General features: G+C 42.9%; 1 protein-coding gene across 2 annotated transcripts in view; it reads right to left on the minus strand.

Moving 5' to 3' along the window:
• inpp5a (inositol polyphosphate-5-phosphatase A) overlaps positions 1–23,653 on the minus strand; it is a 153,935-nt gene that overhangs the window by 114,278 nt on the left and 16,004 nt on the right. For both annotated transcript variants that reach the window (XM_030106190.1, XM_030106191.1), the window contains exon 2: positions 752–793. In XM_030106190.1, the coding sequence (XP_029962050.1) occupies positions 752–793 (42 nt within the window). The remainder of the gene's footprint in view (positions 1–751; positions 794–23,653) is intronic.

Below are 23,653 nucleotides of genomic sequence, written 5' to 3' on the forward strand. Positions count from 1 at the left end.
GTTGGTTAAAAAAAACGCAGCGGTTCAGAGTTTGATTCAGACGCTGCAGCTTCATGAAGCCCGTAGCTTCACGCAACAGATGGTACTGCCAGACATTCTGAGCGTCCATTTTTATGATATTTATGGGATTTAAACACCAGGAGTGTCATTATTTAATGACTGAAAAAAAAAGAAGAAAGTTTTCAAAGAAAAATCCAGTCGCTTCGCCGTGCTTTGCTTTCAGACTCGGACATGTTTGTCAGAGCGCCCGAGACGGTTCCTTTCAGTTTGCAGCATATCGATCATACCAATGCAGCATTAGATCACGAACCCTGGTGTGGAAAGCAGCTCCAAACAATAGCAGGCTAATGGGCGTGATAATGAACCAGATGAGAGAACACTCGTTGGCCCGGTGAATGGAAAAGCTGAGTTTAAAAAAGCGTCGGATTACGGCGTGGATGAAGGGTACGACCGGATGCTAAACATGCTCAGAATTTAAGTTTCACAAAAGCAAGTCAGGACTTTGGTTTCATCCTAACAGAGCCTGGAGCACAGATGCCTGAGGTAACACACTGCTGTAAACACGTACGAGTCTAATTATTGATTCACAAAATCAGTACCAACTGGAATTTGTATGTAGATGGTGTTTTTTGATGTGGAACAACTGCAGCGTGTGAAGACTCAATTCAACCCTTACAGCCCAAAAAAAAACCGTCACAGCTCAAAGACAAGACTAAAAATCATGTGTGAATGATTTGGATATTTTACGTACCTGGTAAAACTCCCTTAGCCATATTTTCTCTAGGTGTTCAGGCTGGAAAGAGAAAAAGAGAACATTTTTAGTGACGTAAGTGCAGTTCAAGATTTGTTTCCAACACACAAAGAGCATTTGTTCGGTCCGTTTCATTCATCTTTCAGCGGTGTTCCCCACAGTGCTGTTTCCCCACACCTGTATGCACCAAAGCAGAATGTTTGCATGATGTTGTGTAGCTGGACTTAATGGACCATGAATGAGCTTCAACATCTGACAGTTCGATAAACTTAGGAACAAATGAAAAGTATTCAGATCAGCTCCGGACATGGTTGATTTGAAAACTCTGAGATGTAATCTACAGCTGTCTTCAAAGGATCTTGATGCAATTTCATGGATTATCATGCCATAGGTGCCTCTATATTTTAACTATATAAATATAATTAAAAGAACATTTTATTTTCTTCAGCTCTTGAAGTAAAAAGCATAAACTTTGAAATAATAACACGTCGGCTTAAAGGAGTTTCTAAATTAACTACCAACTTTCCTGTGTTATCTATTCAGTTTTCCTCCCGTTGTCTGGGAAAGTGCTCCTCCATCACAGGGTGTAGGCAGACCCCTGGCCCTCGCCATCACTCCTCTCCTCCCTCCCTCCAGCTCTGGCTGGACCCCTCACACTCGTCCACTTTAAAAGGATATTCCCAGACCCGGGCTTCATTTGATTCATGCAGTGGAAATAAAGACAGGGCTCTGGGCAGTCTACCATTTAAGGAGAGATCTCCCCATGTCGATAACTAGGTCTGATGTGTGTGTTCATGTGTGTGCCTGTGCAGGGGTGGAGAGTCCGTCCTAGCAAGACTGCTCTAAAATAAGAATACACAGGGGATCAGGAGGTTCTGTTGGCGTCTGGGGGAAAAGCCCCCTCGTTTATTGGAGGAGTCGGTCGACCGGTCAGCGGGTTTTCTCTGGGCGCTCCGGGTTTCTCCCACCGTCCAAAAAAACGTGTCTGAGGTTAACTGGTGAATCTAAATGTCCCGTAGGTGTGAATGTGACTGTTTTGGGCGGTGCAGAATGTGCCTTTTTGCCAATATAAAAATGTTACAATGCTTTAGAACCAAACTGTTTTCAGGATTTTCCAACTAGTTTGCAGTGAAATGGGCCATTTTCACAGCTCCACTACTTCCTGAAATTAACTGTGCACATTCATTTCCTGTCTTGCATTATTGGCCATAATGATTAATCCAGGTGTGTCTTGTTGCAGCAGTCTAAACCAGACACACCTGGATTAATCAGTTTGGCCAATAATGCAAGACAGGAAATTAATGTGCACAGCTATTTTCAGGAAGTAGTGAAGCTGTGAAAATACCCCATTATAGAAAATAAAAGACAAAACCTGCTCTGAACCTTTAATTGCATCAGTATTTCAACAACACTGGTCATTTTAACTTTGCATTTTAGAAATTCAAGGGACATTTCCAACATTTTGAATTAGTGCCACAACAATAAAACTCTATTCTCAAAGCTTTACTTCAAAGATAAAGATTTGCCATGAATATGGAGGTTTAGACAGATGATTTTAATGTCTTTGTGTTTTGAGATTTGTTCTCCATATATTTTATTTTATTTATTTATTTTTTACCTCATTTTAAATTTTCATACATTATGATAAATAGGAAACAAGACTTACATTGAACATAAACATGCAGCTTTTTTATTTACTTTGATTTGAATAATTAACTGTTTCGTCTTGAGATTCGTTTCTTCTCTGGGATCTGACTTCCATCTCAAATGACAAATTCTCCCGGTGTGTTTTTCTTTCTTGTGGCCCTAAAACGTCGTCGTAAATAAACTCACATATGATGAGGGTAACAGATGGGGTCAAGAACGGCTCTGTGATGTATGCCGACATTTCCAAGGGCACCTAAATGTCTCGGGCTTTAGCTGCAGAGCGAGTGTGTGTGTGTGTGTGTGTGTGTACCATCGTCCCAGCCTAAGCCAGATCACACAGAGCATAGGTCTATATAAGGACAAAAGCAGCAGACCTTGTCATCAGTCACATGGATGGAGGAAGAGAAAAGGAGAGTGAGACGGAGACGGACGCTCGGAGGAACACGGGAGATCAGAAACGTCGCCACCTGACCGTCCCGGCGAAATGTCTGGCAGCGGCCGGACGCGGTCATACGTTCTCGTCTCGGGTTTTAGAGCCTGGCCCTCCCGCGTGTGGGATCCCAGGGACGGTACCATCCTGTAACATGACGGCCCTTTGACGAATCAGCTGGATATTTTTAGCTCTTTCCATTGGTTGTTTCTCCCAGGGGCGTTGTTAGCCGCTCTCGCTGCGATTTCAAAAGTTTCCTGTGTTCTCAATGAGTAGCCGTGAATCTCCCTACAAATACGTAGGAAGACCTTCAATTGAGAACCTTCCGACAGTAATAAGACAACATAAAACCCTTTGTAACATACTGTTGTCCTGCTGACAGTTCCTCTCACCGTCAGAACTTGTCTGGACGATTGAGGGCAGTTGGGGGCGAGCAGAAGTCGACCTTGTCAGAACACAGAAGACAAAGTGGGCTAGCAAAAGAAGGGCGAGCCAGGTCTATATCTGTGCTATCCTCCACACTCTGTGCCACCCGGTCCCCATCTATCTGCGCCTAATTCTCAGTTAATTGGAAAGTGTGGCCCGAGCAGGTGGGAGAAGGTAAAAATAAACGCATCGGCCTCCCCGGTCTCTCCACAAGGTATAGCGCCTCTCCCTCCCAGGCGGTGCACCTCGCTCAGCTCTCTCCACCGCCTGCATTCTCTCCTGCAGTCTCTCGTTCAACAGTCGATAGCCTACTTTTCAAACTGTCAGATTCTGCCCTCATTTCTACCATCACAGCCATAAATAACAGGTGGATTTCAAATCCAAACACTCCTTCAACTTCTTGTTCCGGGCTGCTTTTCAGTTCAATAGATTGACGCTCACTGGAAAGAAATGTGACTTCAGTATGAAAGTAAACCCCTGCAAGAGTGAAACCACACAACCTGCTTTATTGACCTGATCTTCTTTAAACAAGAGCGTGTCGATCTTTAAAAAGATCACCAACTGACATTCACCTTTTGTAGAGTCTGATTTTGGTTGATACAGATATCGTGTAAATACTCTTTGCCAATAGACACACTGAAAGTAACAAGCCTGCAATTGAGTAAACAAGTATTTTTGAAAGAGTAAAAAAAAAAAGACTGTACATCTCTTGTTTGTCCACACACGTGTTTACATAATTGTTTGTCACAGTTCAAAAGCAGGTGCTCTCATTTCTTTTTTCAACTTTTTGTCCAGCAGCCCTTCACACAAAGACGTGCCAACCATGACATATCTGAGTAATTTGTAATGAGAACCCAAACCTGTTTAATTATACGTATCTGAAAGATTTTTCAATTGAAGCCGACCGCACAGTCTTGGATTGAGCTTCAGAAAAGTGCAAATATGCAGATATTAAATGCCAGTGTGGGGTGTGGTGATCTCTATTGGTGAGAAGTGATGAATCAGGTAATTGTTACTACATGCCATTAAGTGTCTCATCAGCATGTAATCTGTGCTGAGTGCAGACAAAGCAAACCCAACACAGCAGTGTTGACGCCTCTCTAACTTAGCTATTGGTTTCTATGGGATACCAAATAAAGTTGGAAAATGATCAATACAGTCACACTTTGGAGCACAATGTGGTTTAAAGGCACAAAGAACTATCTTTTTCATCTGAAAAAAATCATAAACTTGATGGAATGTGGAGCACAGTTAAGTTATTTTTCATTTTAAACTTTCTCTTCTATTTCGTTTCACTGCAGTTATTTTCAAAAAGTGACATTCTGACAAGGCCAGACTTTAAAAAATTAGCTGAACATGAATGAATAATAAACATGTATGCAGATGATGTTAGTGTCTTCCAAATAACAGTGTTCTCTCTCTTGCCCCCAAATTTAATCCAACTGAGAATATCTAGACTTGCATCTACCCAGAGGAAGCAACACACTGAATCATGAATGTGTGGCTTTATTTTTAGTGTAATGTGGGTGAAGCAATTCTGCAGAACAGAGGTTAGCATCACGCTAGTTCACACAACTAAAGCTGATGTTTATCTATGGGCGTCTGGACTGCTACTCAGTGAAAACCCATCGAAAAAACAGCTCCGTCATCTCTGCTAGTTCAACCCAAAAGATAATGAAGATTTGTCAACATAGAAGATGTAAAGTTTACAAGAAACAAGGCTTCAAAATCCCAAGTTAGGGAATAAATGACTACTTTATGTTGCTCTTTATTCTGAAAGCAGGATTTTGAAGAGGAGCAAAATCGGGATTATTAAACAATGACTTAGTTTATTTAATAAACTATGCAATGTTGTTGAATAAAATAAGAATCTGAAGTTATGTGTATTTTAGGTGAAAATGCAGTTGCACGAAAGCTCTTCCTCGACTCTGACTAGTTACTCGTGAACTGATGGGCCTTCAGGTATGACGTGATGCTTTCAGTAAACAATACAATTCCATTAAAAGCTATTACAGTTGAAGCGAGCCAGTATTTTCCACCATCCTCAGGTGTGCTGAACCGCGGGCAATCCCATATAAACCATGGATCACATGCAGATCCATTAAACGGCTAGTGAAAACAGTGGCGCGAAGCTCTGCTGGTGATGCAGAGGTCACGACCTTCGGTCTTCCACAAAGCCTCTGAGGTCACGACCTGAGATATTTCCCTCACAGCTCCTCGCCGAGGCTCCGTGCAGTGGCAGCATTCCCCGGCCCCGCTCGGTGTTGCAGCCGGCTGTTTAAACTCGGCCCGATTGGGGGAAATTACGTCAAGGCCGGTCCCGTCAAAGCCCCCCGCAGCGACTTTCTGGGAACACATGGCCGCCACATGAGTTCCCCCCTCCCCACCTGCTCCCCGTGCCCTGATCCCGACAACTGTTTTCCCTCGGCCTCAGTTTCGGCTGCAGTGTTATTATTTTCATTGGGTCCAGCCCGAATGCTAAGTCAGAACAACATAACATCTCCTCTGGCCGTCATCCATCCTTTTCCAAACAAGTACGCACTGTCTCAGGCCCGACCGGCTGACGAAGGAGAGATGCTCTTAAAAACTCTCAGCTTTGCTCTGAGTGGAAGACGAGGAGTCTTAAAAAAAGCAGCGGTTGCTTGGCTACCCCTGCGACTAATAACAGCAACTCGGGTCAAGCGCAGGAATAAAGAGTTACGAAGCGAGGTGAAGCACAGCGCGGCTCACGAGCGGCTGCCACCCTCATTGATTACATGTTTACATGCTAACAGTCAAAGAAAACGGCCTTCAGGGCTTCTTCTGCAGTCTGAATGGAGCACACCGGGGGTGGGGGGTGAATAGACCAGAGGTCCTGGAGAGTCCGTGATGATATAAACTAACGTGACCGCTGATCAAGCTGCAAGTCAATCCGAGCTGACATATAACAAAAAGACAGTCCTCATCCATTATCCATTTACCCATAGCAGAACCTTGTATCGTTCCAACGATGCTCAGAGCACTCGTATTTGGGAAAAAAACCGCTGATGAAACCCAGCGAGGATGACGTCGCTTCAGGCGTCCCTGCCTTAAACCTAAAAGTCAGTACCATTGATACAGTTTATTATATTATTCCATACAATACTCAATTATTGTAGCTCTTTATGGTCCAGACGTACCCTGCTGTCCTTCTGAAATCATATTTGCACTCGGCCTCCCTCTGGCTGTCGAGCTACAGCCACACACGGCACCAGAAACTGACCCCAAATTATTTATTTTCAGCAGCTCAACAATTTTTTTATCCATTTCAGATTCCAAGATTATTTTTTGACAGTGATTCTGAATGCTAGATGCTAAAACTAAAAATGCTAAAACTATCTTTGTTTATTGATACTCTGACAAGTAATCACATTTCTTTACTACACTGATAGAAATACAAACAAGCGTTGTTATGACTTTCAAAAGGCAGTGAGTGTGATTCATTGGACTTTCTCTTACACACTCGATGTCGACACACTGAGGTGTCTGAAGTGAACCGAGAAACTGCACGATTAAGTAACTCAGTTGGTTCAGTGGAAAGAGTGTTGTGAAAACTCAGTTGGGACCGGTTTTGTTTCAGCTTCACGAATTTTCTTTGTATGATCATTCAAAGCAAAGATGAGCTGAGTTCAGCTTGTTTCAGTGGGTTTCAGTGGAATTCACCTCCTGAATAACCAGTGCTTGCTGAGTTTTAACCTTCAAATGAGGAGAATTTCTCCACTACTTGGATGCAAACATGTTTTTGTTTGATCCAGGGTAATGTGACACAATGCAAGGTGTCAGAATTCAATTTCCAGGATAAAAATAAAAGTATCTAAATTCCAGGCACACATTCAATACGGTATTGATTACGAAGGGTAGAGAAACCGTTACCAACCCACAATAAAAAGAAATTAATCCCATTTTACAGGGCATAATCGCATAACCGAATCCTTTATTCTGCATAGTAAGCAAATAAATCCCCCGTCAGCGATCACCACCAGGAAGGCTTCAGAGTTCGTGGAAACATCCTTTTGAAGAAAACAGCTGCTTTGATATCATTTCACTCACAACAGAGTCTTAATTCACTCTTAATAACAGGGTTTGGGGTTGTTTTTTAGCTTTTTTTTTTTTTTTTTTTATCCCTGTATCCAAAGCAAACAGCTTAATTAATAACAACAAAAAGTTCAAATATAAAGAAATGGAAGTAGGTAGACAAGAGAGGTCTTTCATGCCAAAGCCTGTTTTTTTTTTTTTTTTTTTTTCCAGCCCCTGTGGCACAGCTCCTTCGGTATGAGACTGCGTGTTGATGGACTGTTCGAAAGGAGGTTATTGGCTTTCAGGGGAGCGGGCAGCCGACTAAAAATACCCTGGCTGAGATGAAGGCCGTGGACTGAGGGGAGGGGATGCGAGGAAGCAGAGCAGCTGGAGAATCAGCGGGGGAATCGGACGATTGGCCGGCCCCGCGTCCTCCAGCAGGCCGCCGCCGACGTCGTTTTCCCCTAACGAGTCTCCTCACTGGGTGGGGGGGGGGGGGGAAGCGTCCCCTCGGTCTTTTATGTAAGTCGATATCAAAGGAGCTCATTATGGAATTAATTAGAGCAAACCCACACTGAAGTGTCAAATTAGAGCGAGGCCGACTCCTGAGAGCCGTCTCCGCGCCTTCGCAGGGGAAGCAGCGGAAGAACGGAGGAGGTAAAGAGGAAAGTTAACAGATCAGGGGACCGACATTTCAAACAAGAAGCACCTACTCTTGACTGAAACCACATTCTATCTGGTTTTCACACCTTTAAAGTCAAGGCAAGGTGTTCTCTCCCCTGCTTTAGACTGTATGAGTGTGAAAAATGGACGGCAACCCTTTGAAATCTTTGGGGAAATCTGTGGAGCATCCTTGTTTAGCCCTTCTCGATGAAGCTCACGACAAACCCAGTCCAAATTTCCACTGAACTTCCAAACAGGAAAAACAAATGGAAACCTGTGTTGGGCTGCCTGCTGTCCTCCGACTGCAAATTAAAGACACCTCACATTCAAAGCAGTGAGACTGTATGGAAAGAGGATGGAAATTTGGAATCATCTTTAAACTGGTCTGAAATCTCTATTTTTAGTCTCCTCGGTCGAGTAAAACTCCCATCATGCTAAAGCCGTATGCTTTGTGTTCATCACTCACTAAGCCTGTTTCCATCACATCTTATTTTTAGCCCATCTTTCCATCTTGGCTAAGCCTTAAAAAAAAAAACAAAAAAAAACAGCAGTATTTCAATTTCACCTCCTTTTTCCTGGTGATTTCTCTTTCGAGATGGTCTTGCACCTCTTAAATCAGAGCATAGAGCAGTTTGAACGTTTTCTGGCTGCATCATTGACAAATAAACAATGAAACAACTCGACATCAAACCATAAAAGGCCAACCTGATTCTCATTTTTGTTCTTGCCTCCGCTCTCTGCTCAAACTCAGGGAACAGCCTCCATACTACAGAAAGTCACCATGAGGCATATCTTCATCACACTGGATTTTTAAAACAATTTCAGTGACTTGCACAGGGTGGTTTTCCATCATGCTACCACTAAATTACTTCGCTTTTTGAAAGAATTATGCAACTTTGCTTTCGAAAGATTGCAGGAGAACACACACATATCAATTGCGTTGCAGTGTAGCGGTCAGCTGCATTGCCATTCTGAATTCATAGTTTGAAAACTAGCACATATGTTGAATGTACAGACATCATCAGAAAGAGAAAACACAGCTGTGGAGATAAATAGAACAGATATGAAGGCCGTGTGTTTAAGTGAATTTGTACAATATTTACATCTATCAACATTACTTCAACCTGCCTGTTTAATATATTATGATACAATATAATCACTACAGCACAAATAACAATAAGCCATAACAAGTGATAATTTGTTAAACATCTAATCATTGACTATGAGGTTTCTTTGAGGCCATATTTTGTGCTTCTTTACATTCCTCCTGGGTTTCCTCTTTAGCTAGAGAAATCTCAGCGCTTACTCTACACTGACCTTGAAAAAGCATGAGTGTTTTACCTCCTAGCACATTTTTTTTTCCCTACTTCAATAGCAAGAGCAGTCGCAGATATTGTTGTAGGGCAATAAGCATGTAAGCTACTATCACAGCATCCACAGAAGTTTGCACACAGCCTGCCTTTTTAGGAGGAATCGACACTGTAATCAGCTGGGATTTGTGTAGAACAAGTGTCATCGGCAAACAGGAAATTACAGCGCTGAGAAGAGCCACAGCTGTGAGCTTCAAAGCCTTCCCCTCGTCGCTGCATGAGGCTGCAGCGTGCAGCGCCAATCCAGCCATCGCACACCTACGTGGACGGATGCAGCCATCTGCAGAGGGAGGCTGCGGCGCCGACAGCTCAGGTGTTGCTGTGTAGAATTCCTGCAGAGTGACGCAGAGTAAACCTTGAACCCGTCGGGCTGTCGCATCTCGATGATAAATTATTTAACAGGGGATTGTCGTCACAGTTGATAAGATTCGTGTGGGAGGAGAGAGAGAAAAAAAAAAATCGAATTCCTATGAAAGGCAGACTTCAATAAGCGCGAGATCAAGGACTTTTCTCATTATGCTAAAAATGGCTTTTCAGGATGAAAGTCGGCGCTGGAAGGTGCTGCGTTGTGCAATAAACACGAGGCCTAAAGGGAGCTCGGCAACGCTACTATCTGAACAGTGTGAAGCTCTCCCACTCACACCTCTGCCGTGTGTTACTCAACACACACACTGCTTCTGTTCTCCTTTACAGGAAAGTCATAAACAAGAACCCTGAATAGACTGAAACTTCTAGTGAAAGCCACAGGCATGGCGTTTTCAGAGGGTTTGTACGTCAGTAGCAAGCTAAATGTTAGCTAAAACAGAAATTTATTGAGTATATTGACGAGAACTGGTTGTTTTGAGTAATTTCTCCTTGATTGGTGTGCTTTTGTGCTTCTGCACGTTTCCACCCCGACATGATTTACTGTTGAAAACAATGTGATGGTGATCAATCTAGTGCAGTAGGGCTGCACCTGATTGGCCAAAGGAAACAAATCTTGATCTTGCAATGATGACAACTTTGAAACTGGAATACAAAGTAGTAAAACTACAGGAAAGTCCATAAATCTTGGGTACAAAATGGATTTGAACTGAAAAGTTGTGGGTTGCAACTGCATTTTTATTCATGTGTTTGTTTTTTTCTCCATCAGGAAATATCGGGGTACATAAAAAAATGGTTCCAAGCCAATGGAATCACAAGATTTAAAGATTCAATACGTAAGATTTCAGTAAAGGCTGAGTGGGCTTTGGAGTTTCTCTGGAGACTGTTCGGAGCTACGTAGTTCAGTTACTGCTCAGAGCTCATGCCTCTCATGTGTCACTTTCAAGGTTTCAAAATGAGCTTCAACAAATGTGAATTACTTCTTGAGTCAACAAGCTGTGGAAAGTCAAAAGTTCCCAGAGTTCAGAAGCAGTTACAGCAGCAAGCCTATGTGTCTAAAAGAGTTTTTTTCTAAGATCATGAAATTCAAATGAACTGGAATATACTTCAATGACGGTCGAGTTCATGTTTTTCTTTGACTTAACAGCACAAGTAGCACATTCAGAGCAGGTGCTTCTGATGTGTGTCCAACCGTTTTAACGTCAGGTGAAGTTTTCCGTCTGATCCGTCGAGCCTCATCAACTTTTTTTGGGTGATTATTCACATCACCAAGCGCAAGCTGTTGGAGAGCAAGAGCAGCAGCGTCAACTGTTCCCACAGTGTTTTGACTGGTGGAATTGTGCGAATGCAAAACACAATGACTGTAGTTATATCATCCTCAAGCCCAAAAATGTGTTTTGACTTGTTGCCCAAATCTGCAGAAAACAGACGGATTCAACAGTCGGACCAAAGAAAGAATCAAGGAAAAATGTGTTTTTCTCACAGACATTCAAGAAACTTCGGCTCCTTTCTTGTTGCTGGAACAATAATTGTTGTGCACCTTACTCAAGACTATCTGATGACAAACTGACCTGTGGAAAATGAAATAGACCTAGAAAAAAAAATTCACTAACTGAGGACAAACAGTACAACAAAATCCAGCGTTTCAAACATCTCCAGTGGCGATACGATTTGAAAGTTTGGATTGAACTAAAATCAAAGCGTTCATGGAAACAATAGCAGGAATATTCTGCTTCAAAACAGCGGGAGAAAAATTCTGCACCACAGAGAGCAGAAGGGTGTGTCCGCTGCTTGAAGATGCCACCCAGATCCACCACGCTGTAATTACGAGTCACAAATTAGTGAAGATAAAGACTATTCCTACTGCGGAGGCGTGCCGGGTTTCCCTTTCATGCATTCTCAAGCTGGATCGCCATCAGTTGCCTGTGTGATTACAGAGCTGAGGAGAGCTACTGTAATCACACCCTTTCTTATATAATGCGCCACAATAGCCCTTTGTGTGTCAGTAATATTGAGGATTTTTCAAATTCTCAAACAAAGACATGAAAATACGGAATACGCTTCATTATCCGGCAAAACGATCGAACGGCTACCAACTACTTGGATAGTAGGCACAGGAAATATTAGTCGGTTGAACCAGTTATTGATGTGATTGTGTGCAGTACATGCTCTCGCTCGGGCTGATTTGATATCGTTTACCCAGAGCCAATGTAATGCCACCCAATCTGAGAAAAAAATGCACCTCCAGAAAATCTGTTTAATATTGAAGACAGTAAAGTTATGGCGTCCGTTGTGCCTGAACATACTGAGGTTCACTTTCATTTTAGAAATAATGATGAAAACTTAACTATAAATCAACTAATCAACAGAAAAAAGCTGAATGAAGTTTGTTAGCTTGGATCAGCGGATGGTTTTTTGTTGTATTTATTCATTGGTAACGAGCCAACGTGCTTCTCCATTGTAACAGACGTTGAACATGTACAAGAAAGAGCTGCCGAGCTATAAACTGTTTCGCCTCTTTGTTTTGATTGCTCTTTGCTTTTCACCGGTAATAATTATTTTAAAAAAAGGATTTAAAGTATCACGAGCTGTAAAGGAGCTGTTGGCAGGTCAGTATTTGGAAACTTCTCTCTGAACAAATGTAGTAAGTTCAAAATGTGCAGATGGAGGTAAATACTATGCTGTACATGTTTTTGCAAAAACCAGAAGGGTAAGACCCGTATTTGACTAACGTGTTGACGAAAGTTACAATCTCCACCTGCACTCCGGGATAGCGGTTACTGTGAATTATAAATAAAACTTCCTCTGCTGTGAGATGTGGCAAGAGTCCAGAACAACCACCTCGAATTTCACAACAACCATTTCTTTATCTTGGGCGTTATCTTATTTTCAGTGGAACCAAAAGAAAGATAAGGACGCAGCTTCTCGTGAAGATCACAAACGTTTCTCAGCAACTTTTCATGTCATCACCCAGGATAGGTGGGTTGTGGGTGAGACCAGTGGTAAGTCCTGACGTCTCCGGAAAGCACCGAGAAGCAAAGTTCAGAGGTCCAGAGTCAAAACGGAGCTGGAATCAATTAAGAAAATCTCTGCTGGGCACAGTCAAGGCTGTACCTTAACTCTTAGATAAGTCGATGCCAATCCCAAGAGCAGAGCAAAGGTCATGGTGGTGTCTAAAAGGAGAGCGGCTCCTCCTTGATTTAGCTTTCATAACAGGAGGCGCCGGGATGGAAGCGATAAAGGAATCAGTGCCATCACTTAGGCCTTCAAGATATTCAAAATCTCCTATTTCCAACTGATTTTCCAGTCTTGCAGGCCCTGAGGCCACCCCAACAAAAATCAGCTGCATTTGGGTCGCTGGAAGAGAACAACTGATGATTTCCTTTTCCCTCTGAAGTGAAATTTTATCCTAAAACAAGTGAAAAGGCATCAGCTGTAACAGGTACCAGACACTTTCCTGGAGGATTAAACGATGAGCTACACGGCATCGGTGATTGAAAGCCCTAATAAAACGTCACTAGAGCCTGGTTACTGTTTCTATTAGCAGAATATCCTCCATCACTCAACAGTGCTCTCGTAAAATGAGCAGAACGGCATTAAAAAGTGTGAAAATCTCCAAAGCGGCGTATTTCTACATAAACACGAACAGACCGGGGCGAGGATTTCTTATTGTTTTGAGCCGAAAATGCAATCCATCTGAGATTTAAAGGCTCCGTCGACTCGGTGCTGAAGGTTAATCCTGTTGTTTACTTTGCTCCCTTCCCCGTGGTTCAGTAAAAAGAGCACAGACCGTCACACTGTCAGAGAAAACAGCAACGAGTGCATCTGCAAGGGATTTACGATGCACCAAGTCTTGCCAGCATTTTTCCAAAAATATCTGTCTTATCAGTGAATTTTTCCAGAACTGTGGGGGATTCTGGAAGATGCTGTACTGTAAACATGGCTACTTTATGCTTCTGTTACTCGATTACATTGTCAGGATTCATAATTGTTCAGCGAAGGACGTGTAAATCAACTTGGCAGAACTATGTTGGAGTTCCAAGTTATGCAATATTGACCTCCAGACAAGTTTTTAAAAGGAAACCCAGAAAACAGAGAAAGTCGGTCAAAGTTTGTATTGATCAGAAATGAATCAGCGTTTTCTTTATTCATCTGGATTTTTCCGACAAAAAAGGGGCTGAAAGAAAGAACATATCCTCGTGATAACTTTTCCCATAAATAAACCCTGTGAAGAAGAACTTGTGAATCTCCAGGAGTCGTAGTCCAAGATTTATTCACCCAATTGGACACATGACAACAAGCAGGAATTCCCCGACAGTCCCAAAGACCCAGAAGTATGCCAAGAAGGAAAAGCAATGACCGCAACCGTTTCCAAAAAGGAAGAACTCGCATTTAAAGATCAGCGACTCGTCGATTAATTCTCTCTTCAATGGCCTTGACATAGGGAGACAACATTTATAGTTTTATTTGATCAATAAAAGCCATCTCAGATCCACAGATATGATGATGACTTGTTGTTTTCATGATTTCATGAGGAGCATGGGAGTTAAAATTGTTCAAATTAAATGAGAAATATAAAGATTTTGAAATACACTCTTGGATTTGAAGATGTTCAAGACCTTCAAGAGATGTTTGGTTAATGAGAATAAAGAAAACATGTGATCCCAGCGGAGTGAGATCATGGGAAAAGGATATAAAAATAGGACCAAAAGGGGGACACGATGGCATATTGACCTTTAAGCTTTGACCAGATGAATAGGACAATGTACGTATGTATGAGTAGATTTGAATGAAACATGACGAATGTTTCACAGCTGCATAGTATATGCAACATCCAGCCTCCACACACTGAATATGCAGAAAGAGAACAGAGCACTGAGCAACAAATTCAGCTCTAGCGGCGCCATCGCATTGGCTCTGTTCTCCATCTCAAAGTCACGGCGTTGGCTGCTCGGATGGCCCGAGGACATCCCGAGAGACACGCCACCGAAACTGGTTCTGCTCACGCTTCGGCAAAAAGGAGGATCCAATCTGTGAAAAGGCCATACTTAGAAATGCATGCATAATTCAGCAAGGGAAGAAAGCCAGAGTGAGGGCGAATTAGGCCGCCACAGATTCGACATCAAGAGCGCGCTCTACTTTCTCCACGCTTTGGAAAGTCACTCAGATGTTTTCCATCTCTGGAGGCCACTCCAAAGCCATGTTTGATGAGGAAAGTAAGCTTTCTTTTTCTGTTGCTTTTTAAATTGTTTCACACAAGATCCCAAAGTCTTGCCATTGATCAAATAAAAAAATTAAAAAAAAGTAAATCTGGAGAAAACTCATTCAAGCTCTTTATGTAAAAGCCTCATACAATGAACACGACAATCTTGTTAGCAAGACCAACGATGAGCTGAAACGTCTGCATTCAGCTCTAGGGATGTGCCAATTTACGATATAATCGCGATTTATGATATTGGACAGCCGAGATTATCATATCACGTCATTTACAAGATATCGTCTGTTTCATCTGGAGACAAGCCCATTACCGAAACAGCTATTGATCTTACCCAAGGGGTCAAAGCCTCTGCAGCAAAATGTACTGCAAACCACCACAAAAGTCCCAGATCCATAGAAAACCCCTAAAGTAAGTAATTTTATGCCAGGATGATTAAAACGAGGCATTAACGCGTTCGGCCCGACAGACACTGTACCGCCCCCCTCAGCGCACATCCCGACACAAAACGCAACAGAACCAGAGATCCGTGTGCTCCATCCCAACATACTGGGCCTCGTAAGAAACTAGAAAAGCTGCACTTTAAGAGACACCAGGCAGAATCTTCTCTGAGCCGACCGCCTCCCGTCAGCGGCAAAACAAACCCAAAACCGATCTTTACATTTCACAGCCAGCGCCTCAGATTGCACGTTTCTCTCACACTTCTTCGCCAAATCTCAAAGCTATTCACACCAAACACAACATGTTTTATTTCCTTACCGTTCTGTGGTCATTTTCCATCTATCCACGCTCTCCTCTGACCAAAATTAACTTCATAATCCTCTGCAGTAGTGACAGCGCGTCATGCGCCTGAATGTTATTGTCGCCATCTTGTGGGCTTGTCGTTAATCTTGGGAGTTTAAATAAAGTTTGTTGACATTCGTTCGCGTCTGGTGAGCGTTCATACGATATGATACACGTGACTGAGGCATCATCCAGGTGGGAGACATCTTTTAGCATAACCGCACGAGCGCCGCCGCCATCTTGGTTCTAAAAGACGCAGCAGTGCGCACTGCAGAGCGAGACACACGCGACACACACAATCAGTGATTGTTTCTGTGATATTTGGCAATTTTTTATTCTGAAACGTGCACATTTATCTTCATTGTGCGTTTCTACAGCTTATTGCACATTGTTTTTGTTTTTTTCTTCATGTGTTTACATGTTGCAAAGGGGATTTTTTTTTTTGTTTTGCCTGTCATATAATTGGCTATTTTTGTATTGATTTTATTATTATAAATATATTTCAGTTGGAAACTAAATGCTATGGCTCAGTCATTTATTAAAAAAGTATTTTGTACTGTGCACAATACTGTGCAAAATTATAAGTTTCTGCACAAAAACTGCAGAAATGTATGATATAGTGGCTAAATATCAGAGCCAAAGGCTGAATTGCATACAGATTCCTGTAGTGGAAATTAAAAGTATTTTAAAGTCAGATTCCTTTCAAATAAGTTATAAACCTACTTATTATAGTTTGGCATAGGTTGGTCTCCAAATGGCCAAATGAAGGGTTCTCCTGGTTCTATCCAAAGTAAACACTATAAAATCTGTGTGCTTTATGCTGATCTCATGAAACCTGGTCCAGTTGTAGTCCAGGAGCTGCTGAATGCAGTCAGTGGCAGCTTTATGGCTACTTCATTGTTATCATGGTGTTTTTCAGTATGGAATCTGGAAAAAAAAATAATAGGCGAGAGTAAAGTTTCATTTTTTTCCCTCTACTTTATCAAAATGTGCTCAGGCATGTTAAAATGCACAGTGTTGTTGACAGATATTGATGGATTTCACAATGTTTTGGGGCATTTTCAATAGAATTAAAAGCAACGCGCCAAATATCGTGATAATATCGTGAATCGTGATATTTTGGGCCACCAATATCGTGATATCAAATTTTCATATCGGCACATGCCTATTCAGCTCACAGATCAGCTGTTTTCAGAGTTTTCTGCACAGCGGCCAACAGCCAGCCCGAGGGTTGTGCAGTAAATATTTAAAAACGGACAAGTCAGAGTGTGAAAGGTGCCGTCAGTCTCCGGGTTCAAGCGGCTTCGTCTAACTGGTTTCCAAATCAAACCTGTTCAAGTTTATTTGTCTTGACCAACTCCAACTGCTGGAAGAAAAAACCGGAAGAACGCTGAAGCCCCAGAGGCATGCTTTGTTTTTTGTAAGTCACATTTTGACTGTTTTCACACATGATTTAAATGTCATCCGACTTTCCTGTGACCAGTGTTGACTGCTCCATCCTGACCACAGCCGTCAACCGAAACGCTGTTCAGAGCAGCTGCTCGTTGACTGTGTTTAAGGTGTAAAAGACTCCCATCGACACAGTACTAAATTCTTGCAAGAGTTTCAAAATTATAGTTTTACATTAATAACTTGACTTTAAAAGCTCACATCAGACGCTTTGAATGTAGTTGTACTTTTCAGCAGAAGTTTTCAAAGTGTTGTCAATCAACATGCATAAAACACGCTACTGTTCTAAGTAAAACTTCAAGTTATCTCACAAAACAAAAGCAAAAAGTGATCACAATTGTTGTTTTAACCGAGAGTTTAAATGTGTGTAATAGTGTATATATATAAGAGCCCATTTACACAGCAATGTTTTCAAGTGAAAACAAAAAACTCTCATTGCATTTTAGGTGTTTGTGTACACGTCAACAGTGCTGAAAACACAACTTTATGAGAATGGTTCCTGAAGTAGGACTTTTTGAAAATGCTCCAACTCTGTCTGTTCATGCGGTTTCATTACAAAACAAACAAAAGCACCAGCTCGTGGCCCCGCATGAGACCTACATCATTTCAGTGTTTATGCTGTTACTGTGTAAACAGACATCGTTTTAAAAACGTCGCTGCATAAAAATTATACATTTTCACTGGGAATGGGAGGGAGTCTGGTCGTCTGTCCTGGGTATAAAGATGGACTCTTTTCCAGAACTGTGCAACCTTAACTTGGATGACTCAAATGGATGTATGGATGTATCCTGTCTGGACTATTAGCACGCAGTCAGAAATGACATGATATTCAAGGGAAACCAATTTCGAAATGGGCAAACAGAAAATGACACAGCCTGTATTCTAATCCTGAGTTAGCACCGTGACGACTGGCGCAACAGACAAAATGAGCTGAGGAGATAAGCCCACAGAGAAACTATCGTAATCTGTGGCTTAGTGGGAGGGGGGGGACACACATAATCATGCTGTAATCTTTTTCTGTGTGAGAATAACATGTGATTACAATCATACCAGAAATATCCCTGCCACCAGGAGCCAACATGTCCAGAGAGCGCAGCCCACAAGGCCTGGATCAGACCACTTTCCATTCATAGAATTTTAAACAATATTTCCTTCAGTAAAAACAGCACACACAGCTGACAACAAACTAAAAACACACCATCCAGAGACAGTCCTGAATTCGCAAGAATATCTATTCACCATTTACAAAAGCGCATACTATGCTATCTATTCTTCATTCATTGAAATTCAGCATGTTTTCAAAAAGTTCCACCTTGACAGTTATTTTCAAAAAGCTGCTTTTTCAGTGGCTTCAACCACCAAAAATCCATTCAAAGAGATTTTCGTTTCATCACCTGAGAAACTAAACCTCCAAAATCTGAGGTGTGTTTATTTAAATGAGGTCAGCGTGAGCCGCCGTCTAGAAGGAGGCAACAGGAAACGGTTGAGGGAGGGAGAAAAAAGAAACACACATCAAGTAAAAAGTGTATTTCCTTAAGGTGGTAGTGCGTTCAGTGCACTTCCGTTACACTGTAACCACAGCGTCGCTCTGCTTTCTGTCTTTGCAGGGGTCATGGGATCATTTGGGCATCGTCGTTCTTTTTTTTTCCTCCGTGTCTACGCTCCCTCCTCGCTTGGCCTTTTATTTTTTTGTTTGGTCTTTCTCGCTCCTCTTGCCGTTGTCTGTTCTTATCTCGCGGCGTTCTCCTGCACACAGCATCCTGTTTGCACTGGGGCAGGACAAACATTGTCTCTGTGTGACGCCGAAGACATTTCACAGGCTATCACGTTTTCAGCATGGGCCCGATATCGCTATAATTGGGCTCTTCCTGCTGTGGGAGTGACCAAAAGAGAGAGAGAGAGAGAGGGAGGGAGGGGGCCCAGAAAGGTCAGTTTCCATTTCCACCAGGACCCCATTAAAACGTCTCTGAGAAGCCCTGCAGCAATTCTTCCTGTCACTATGTAGAGCAGAAAGATCAACACAGAGAACCGGGTCTCACAAAAATAGGTTAAATCCATAGCAGTTCATCAGACGAGGCCCAAAATGGAGCAAAGCGGGCTCTGCTGAGGCTCTTCCAGCAGAAAACGCATTCAGAATATGTCCAAATCGAGAGTCTATCTCCCTCCAGAGGAGCCCTCTTCTTTTGAAAAGCTTCCCCCTGCCACTGACCTTCAGCGGAGCGCCAGAAACACACTTCCAAAATAAACAGCGGGCGAGAGAGGGAGGGAGGGAACGAGAGCGACGGCGCTGGGTTTCCAAAACACAGCGCTCGGGCCCGGGCCTCGGCCGGACCCAGAGTGGGTGAGTCACCGCCTCAGAAACACCACAACACATCTCGGCGGTTGAAACCCCAGGCCAGATCGAGACGGCCAGCACACGACGGGCTCGTTAAAGATGGCCGACCGGCGTGGAAGCTAAGAGCGGGGCTCTCTTGAAGGTTTGGGCGGCGCTCGGACCGCTTGCCCCGCTCATGTGTCTCTTCAGGAAGCCGACCCAACAACAACGCAGATCAATGCTACAATCCAAGCCGCTCAAAAATAGCTTCAATCCATAACAGAACAATTCCAGCTCTCCTCGTCTCCGAGTAAAATTAAGGTCTGGGACATTAATACATTAATTTTGACTGATTACATAAAAAAATGGTGGGTTAAAAATAAACTGAGCATTAATCATGCTTTACTTTATGTTGGAACACAAACCGACACATGAGAGAGCTCCTCTCAGCTCAGGATGCAGATCATGACTGTGTTCAGTGATCGAGGAAGCTGGAGGACGGCGAGAGAGCGAGAGCTGGGTGAATGAGTCACCGACGAGCTCAGCTCGAGCGCGGCGTGATCGCCGTGTATCAGACGTCCATTTACAGTAACGAGGCGACGGCGTGTAGCCCGATTCGTCACAGTCCCTTCCTGGCAGACGGCAGATGGCTGCTCCCAGCACGTCCAGTTCAGGTGAACTATGAATAGGATGGGTTAAATAGAGAGAAACAACTTTCATAAGAGTATCAATAAAATATGCTTTCTTTCTTTCTTTTTTTTTACAGGTCAATCAAATTTACAGACGCAAATCTTTTTGCCAAGAAGGTCTCACTTCCCGTTCGCATGGGAATTGATAAAACACACCAGTGTCATTTGTCAAGAGGATTTTTTTAATCGCTCCCTTTTCTTCTACAGATGTCACAATCCACAAACTTCACAGTAAAGCAGGGCAACACACGTCTCCTCCTATTGTCTTTTATTACAAAATGAGACATTGTCTTCTTTTTATGGGGCTTTTGAATAATTTCATAACTCAGCTTGGAAACGTTCTTCTGAAGTGAATTCACAGCAGCAGCAGGGAGGCTGGCGGTTCTACCCTACATTTCAGAGAACAGTTCAAGTGTGTCACAGAACATCTGACACAGTGACGAGTTTCAAACTTGCTCTGGACTTTGAAAAAGCGGCCCAGTGGTGGTTTGACTGACAGGAGGAGACGAGGGAGGACGGCAAAGTTTTTGTGAAAGTCCTAACTTTCACTAAAACACAGCCAAATTTGACTCATTTAATTAAAAATGTTAGCTAGTGCACGATTGTAAATTAGGTCTCCACATGGAGGATGGGCTGAGAAGTAGCCACATATTTGGTATGTGGATAAATCTTATCGAACAAACAATGCATGTCTTTGCTGATCAACGTGAATTCAAGTGATGTAAATGCTCAGCTCTCTGCCTACACTAAAACAATTCATGCTTTATTCACTAACGTCGTCGCCACACCACCATGAAAACCTATTATATGATAAAAAATTTAAACAGACGACTGAGGAACAGTCAAATGAAAACAATGCAGAATAGCAGCCCAGTTGTCTCTAACCTCCACTGATGAACAATTAGAGCCGAATTTACAGCTGAATCAGGTTTTTAGAAGAATGACATAATGCCGATACTGCTGCCTCCACCTACTGCTCCAAAAAGGCTGCAGGAGTCAAGAGATTCAGCCATCGATCAGATCGACCAGTCGGCGTCCGTACGCGATTCGGTGTTGATTTGATCCACTTCTCCGGCGCACTGCACAGTACGTAACATTCTGTCGATTCCATTTGAACATCCCATCACATTTTAAGATGACTGCCACATGCCGTAGATTTCTGTTTTTCTGAGAAAACTTTTCTTTAGACTGAAGATGAGCTTCAATTTTGCAAAACGGATTTAACTTTTGTGTTTTTTGCAATTTACTGTGTGGTCTGAGACTGGATCGGCCAGAGGAGTAGATGAGTGGGAGCAGTGTTGTAGGCAGACAATGAAAATAACACTGTTCTCCTGAAAAATGGCCAGCAAGTAGACTGCAGAACAGCATCCTGACCTGCCTCCGCTCCCAATCCATCTTCTGAAAAACAACAAAAACAACTCATCAGCCCTGCAGATGGAAGCACTCAGATTCCGATCGACTCGGCCCGTTTCCATTCAGCCCCTGATATATCTAATCATGACTGGCAGCCAGGCGGCGGAGCCACGCTCCGATGACCTTCCAGACATACGTTCATAGGAGAAGAAATGGAGGAGGGTGAAAGTGCAGGCAGCCGCCACACACACACACACACACACACACAAACACAGGATAAGGAGTGAGGACAGGGCATCGCCGCAGACGTGTAAACAGGAATTGAGACACAAAGTTGTACGTAATCTCTCTGCTCCAGATGCAAAAGTTCTTCCACACTCCACAAACAGCCTCCGCCTGGAGACACACAGGCTGTCGTCTCCCACTAAACCGAGCCGTTCCACTGGAGCTCAAACAGCCCGCGGCGGAGACACTCCGCTGAATCACACACACCAGAGACATTATTCTGGGAGGGAGTGGACTCCCCTCCACCACCACCAAGGTAAATAGGAAACGAGCACATCCACACGTGCACAAGCACTTTTCAAAGGTCGAGACAAATACGTAGGTGACTTTTCCTTTTAATACATAAAACAACAAGAGGAACAATTCCTGTGAATTATCTGGACTAAACAGGAATAACCATGATCAATTCTTCCTGGTGGTTTTTGGAAGTGGAGCGAATGACTTTCTGTTCCACATTTCTCAGAATGTCTCTCAGGAAGTCACATTTGTGGACTAATCTTTATTCCCGTGTGATCTTTTTCCTTTTTTGTTTTTTTGTTTTTTTAAGTCCAGTTCTGCAATCCTCCAGTCGTACAAAGAGCAAACTGGTGCCCTGCACTCATTAGGGTAATCACACTTAATGACGCCGATTCAACAAGCTTATCTGGACAACTTCGATTCAATTAACTCTGATGAATCCCATTATGATAATCTGCTACAACGTAAGGAGCTTGTTGCCATACAAAACAGCGCTTTGACTCTTGATTTCTGTAACAGGAGGAGAAGCGGACGTAGGAAACACGGCGGAGGGAAAAGGCAGAGGCCACCCGTCTCCTCGAGTGTCCTTTAACACCACTTTACCTCTGCCAGCAGCTAATCAGATAAGACACTTAACCGAGCCTCTCGTGTCTCATTGTTAGTGTTTGGATCCATGTGTGCAAACACGTACCAAGTACAAAGGGACAGGGAAGGTGCGTCAGTGCAAACCAACACCCAGTGTTATGAACTTGGAGCCAAGAATGCAAACAGAGAGTATCTTTCACACCACTTACGCTCCACTTATCTCTTACTTTTTTTTTTTTTTTTTTCCCCCACTGAAGAACGTCCTCACTCAAAGAGGAAACAAACACCGGAGCTTCCCAGCGTTTAATTTTTCCCGACTGAGAGCTTTCACTTAAAGATTACTGACTTTGCTTTTTTTTGTTTCTCTCGAAGAGCAGCTTCGCAGAGCCCTCCGCAAACCGAATGAATCGAACTGGGCAAAGTAGTTTCTGAACGTTTTCTTGCCTCCTTGTGTGATAATCAAAGAGTGTAAAGAAAAACTGAAAGTGGCAAAAGCTTTCAGGATCAAGCAGTGTATAGATCGCTGTGGCAAATCCAAAATGTCACTGAGACAATGGAAACATGCAGCCTCACCGTCAACACACTCTACAAATAAGGCACCGGATTTATTGAAGGAAAATTGGCTCAGACAATAATAAAAGCAAAAACCTGAGAAAACGCAACATCATTGATAAGGCTCATTGCTAACAATCTTCACGTTGAAATTTAAAAGTTGCCCAATCCGCCAATCGAATCTTGAAATTGTCGATGGTCAAACAGAGGTGGACTGATTCCTGCATGTGATCTGGAAGTTACTACAAGCTCACCAGAGGCCAGAGGTGTCATGGTCTAAGCACCACACTTGTAAAACAGATTAATGCGGCCAGAGTCTATACCTCTGTACGTATGGATATAAAGATGATTAAGATCCCCCTCACGCAGGATCCGCCAGGCAATAAGTTTCGGGTCATTTTACAAGACGTGCTCCACAAACAGATGCCAAACCTTGTAAAACCCTCTGCTGTTTTGTGTCTCACAATGTTATGCCTACTGGACAACTTTAAATAGTGTTTTTTTTT

This window comes from Salarias fasciatus, chromosome 13 (genome assembly GCF_902148845.1).
Source record: "Salarias fasciatus chromosome 13, fSalaFa1.1, whole genome shotgun sequence".
Taxonomy (NCBI): Eukaryota; Metazoa; Chordata; class Actinopteri; order Blenniiformes; family Blenniidae; genus Salarias; species Salarias fasciatus.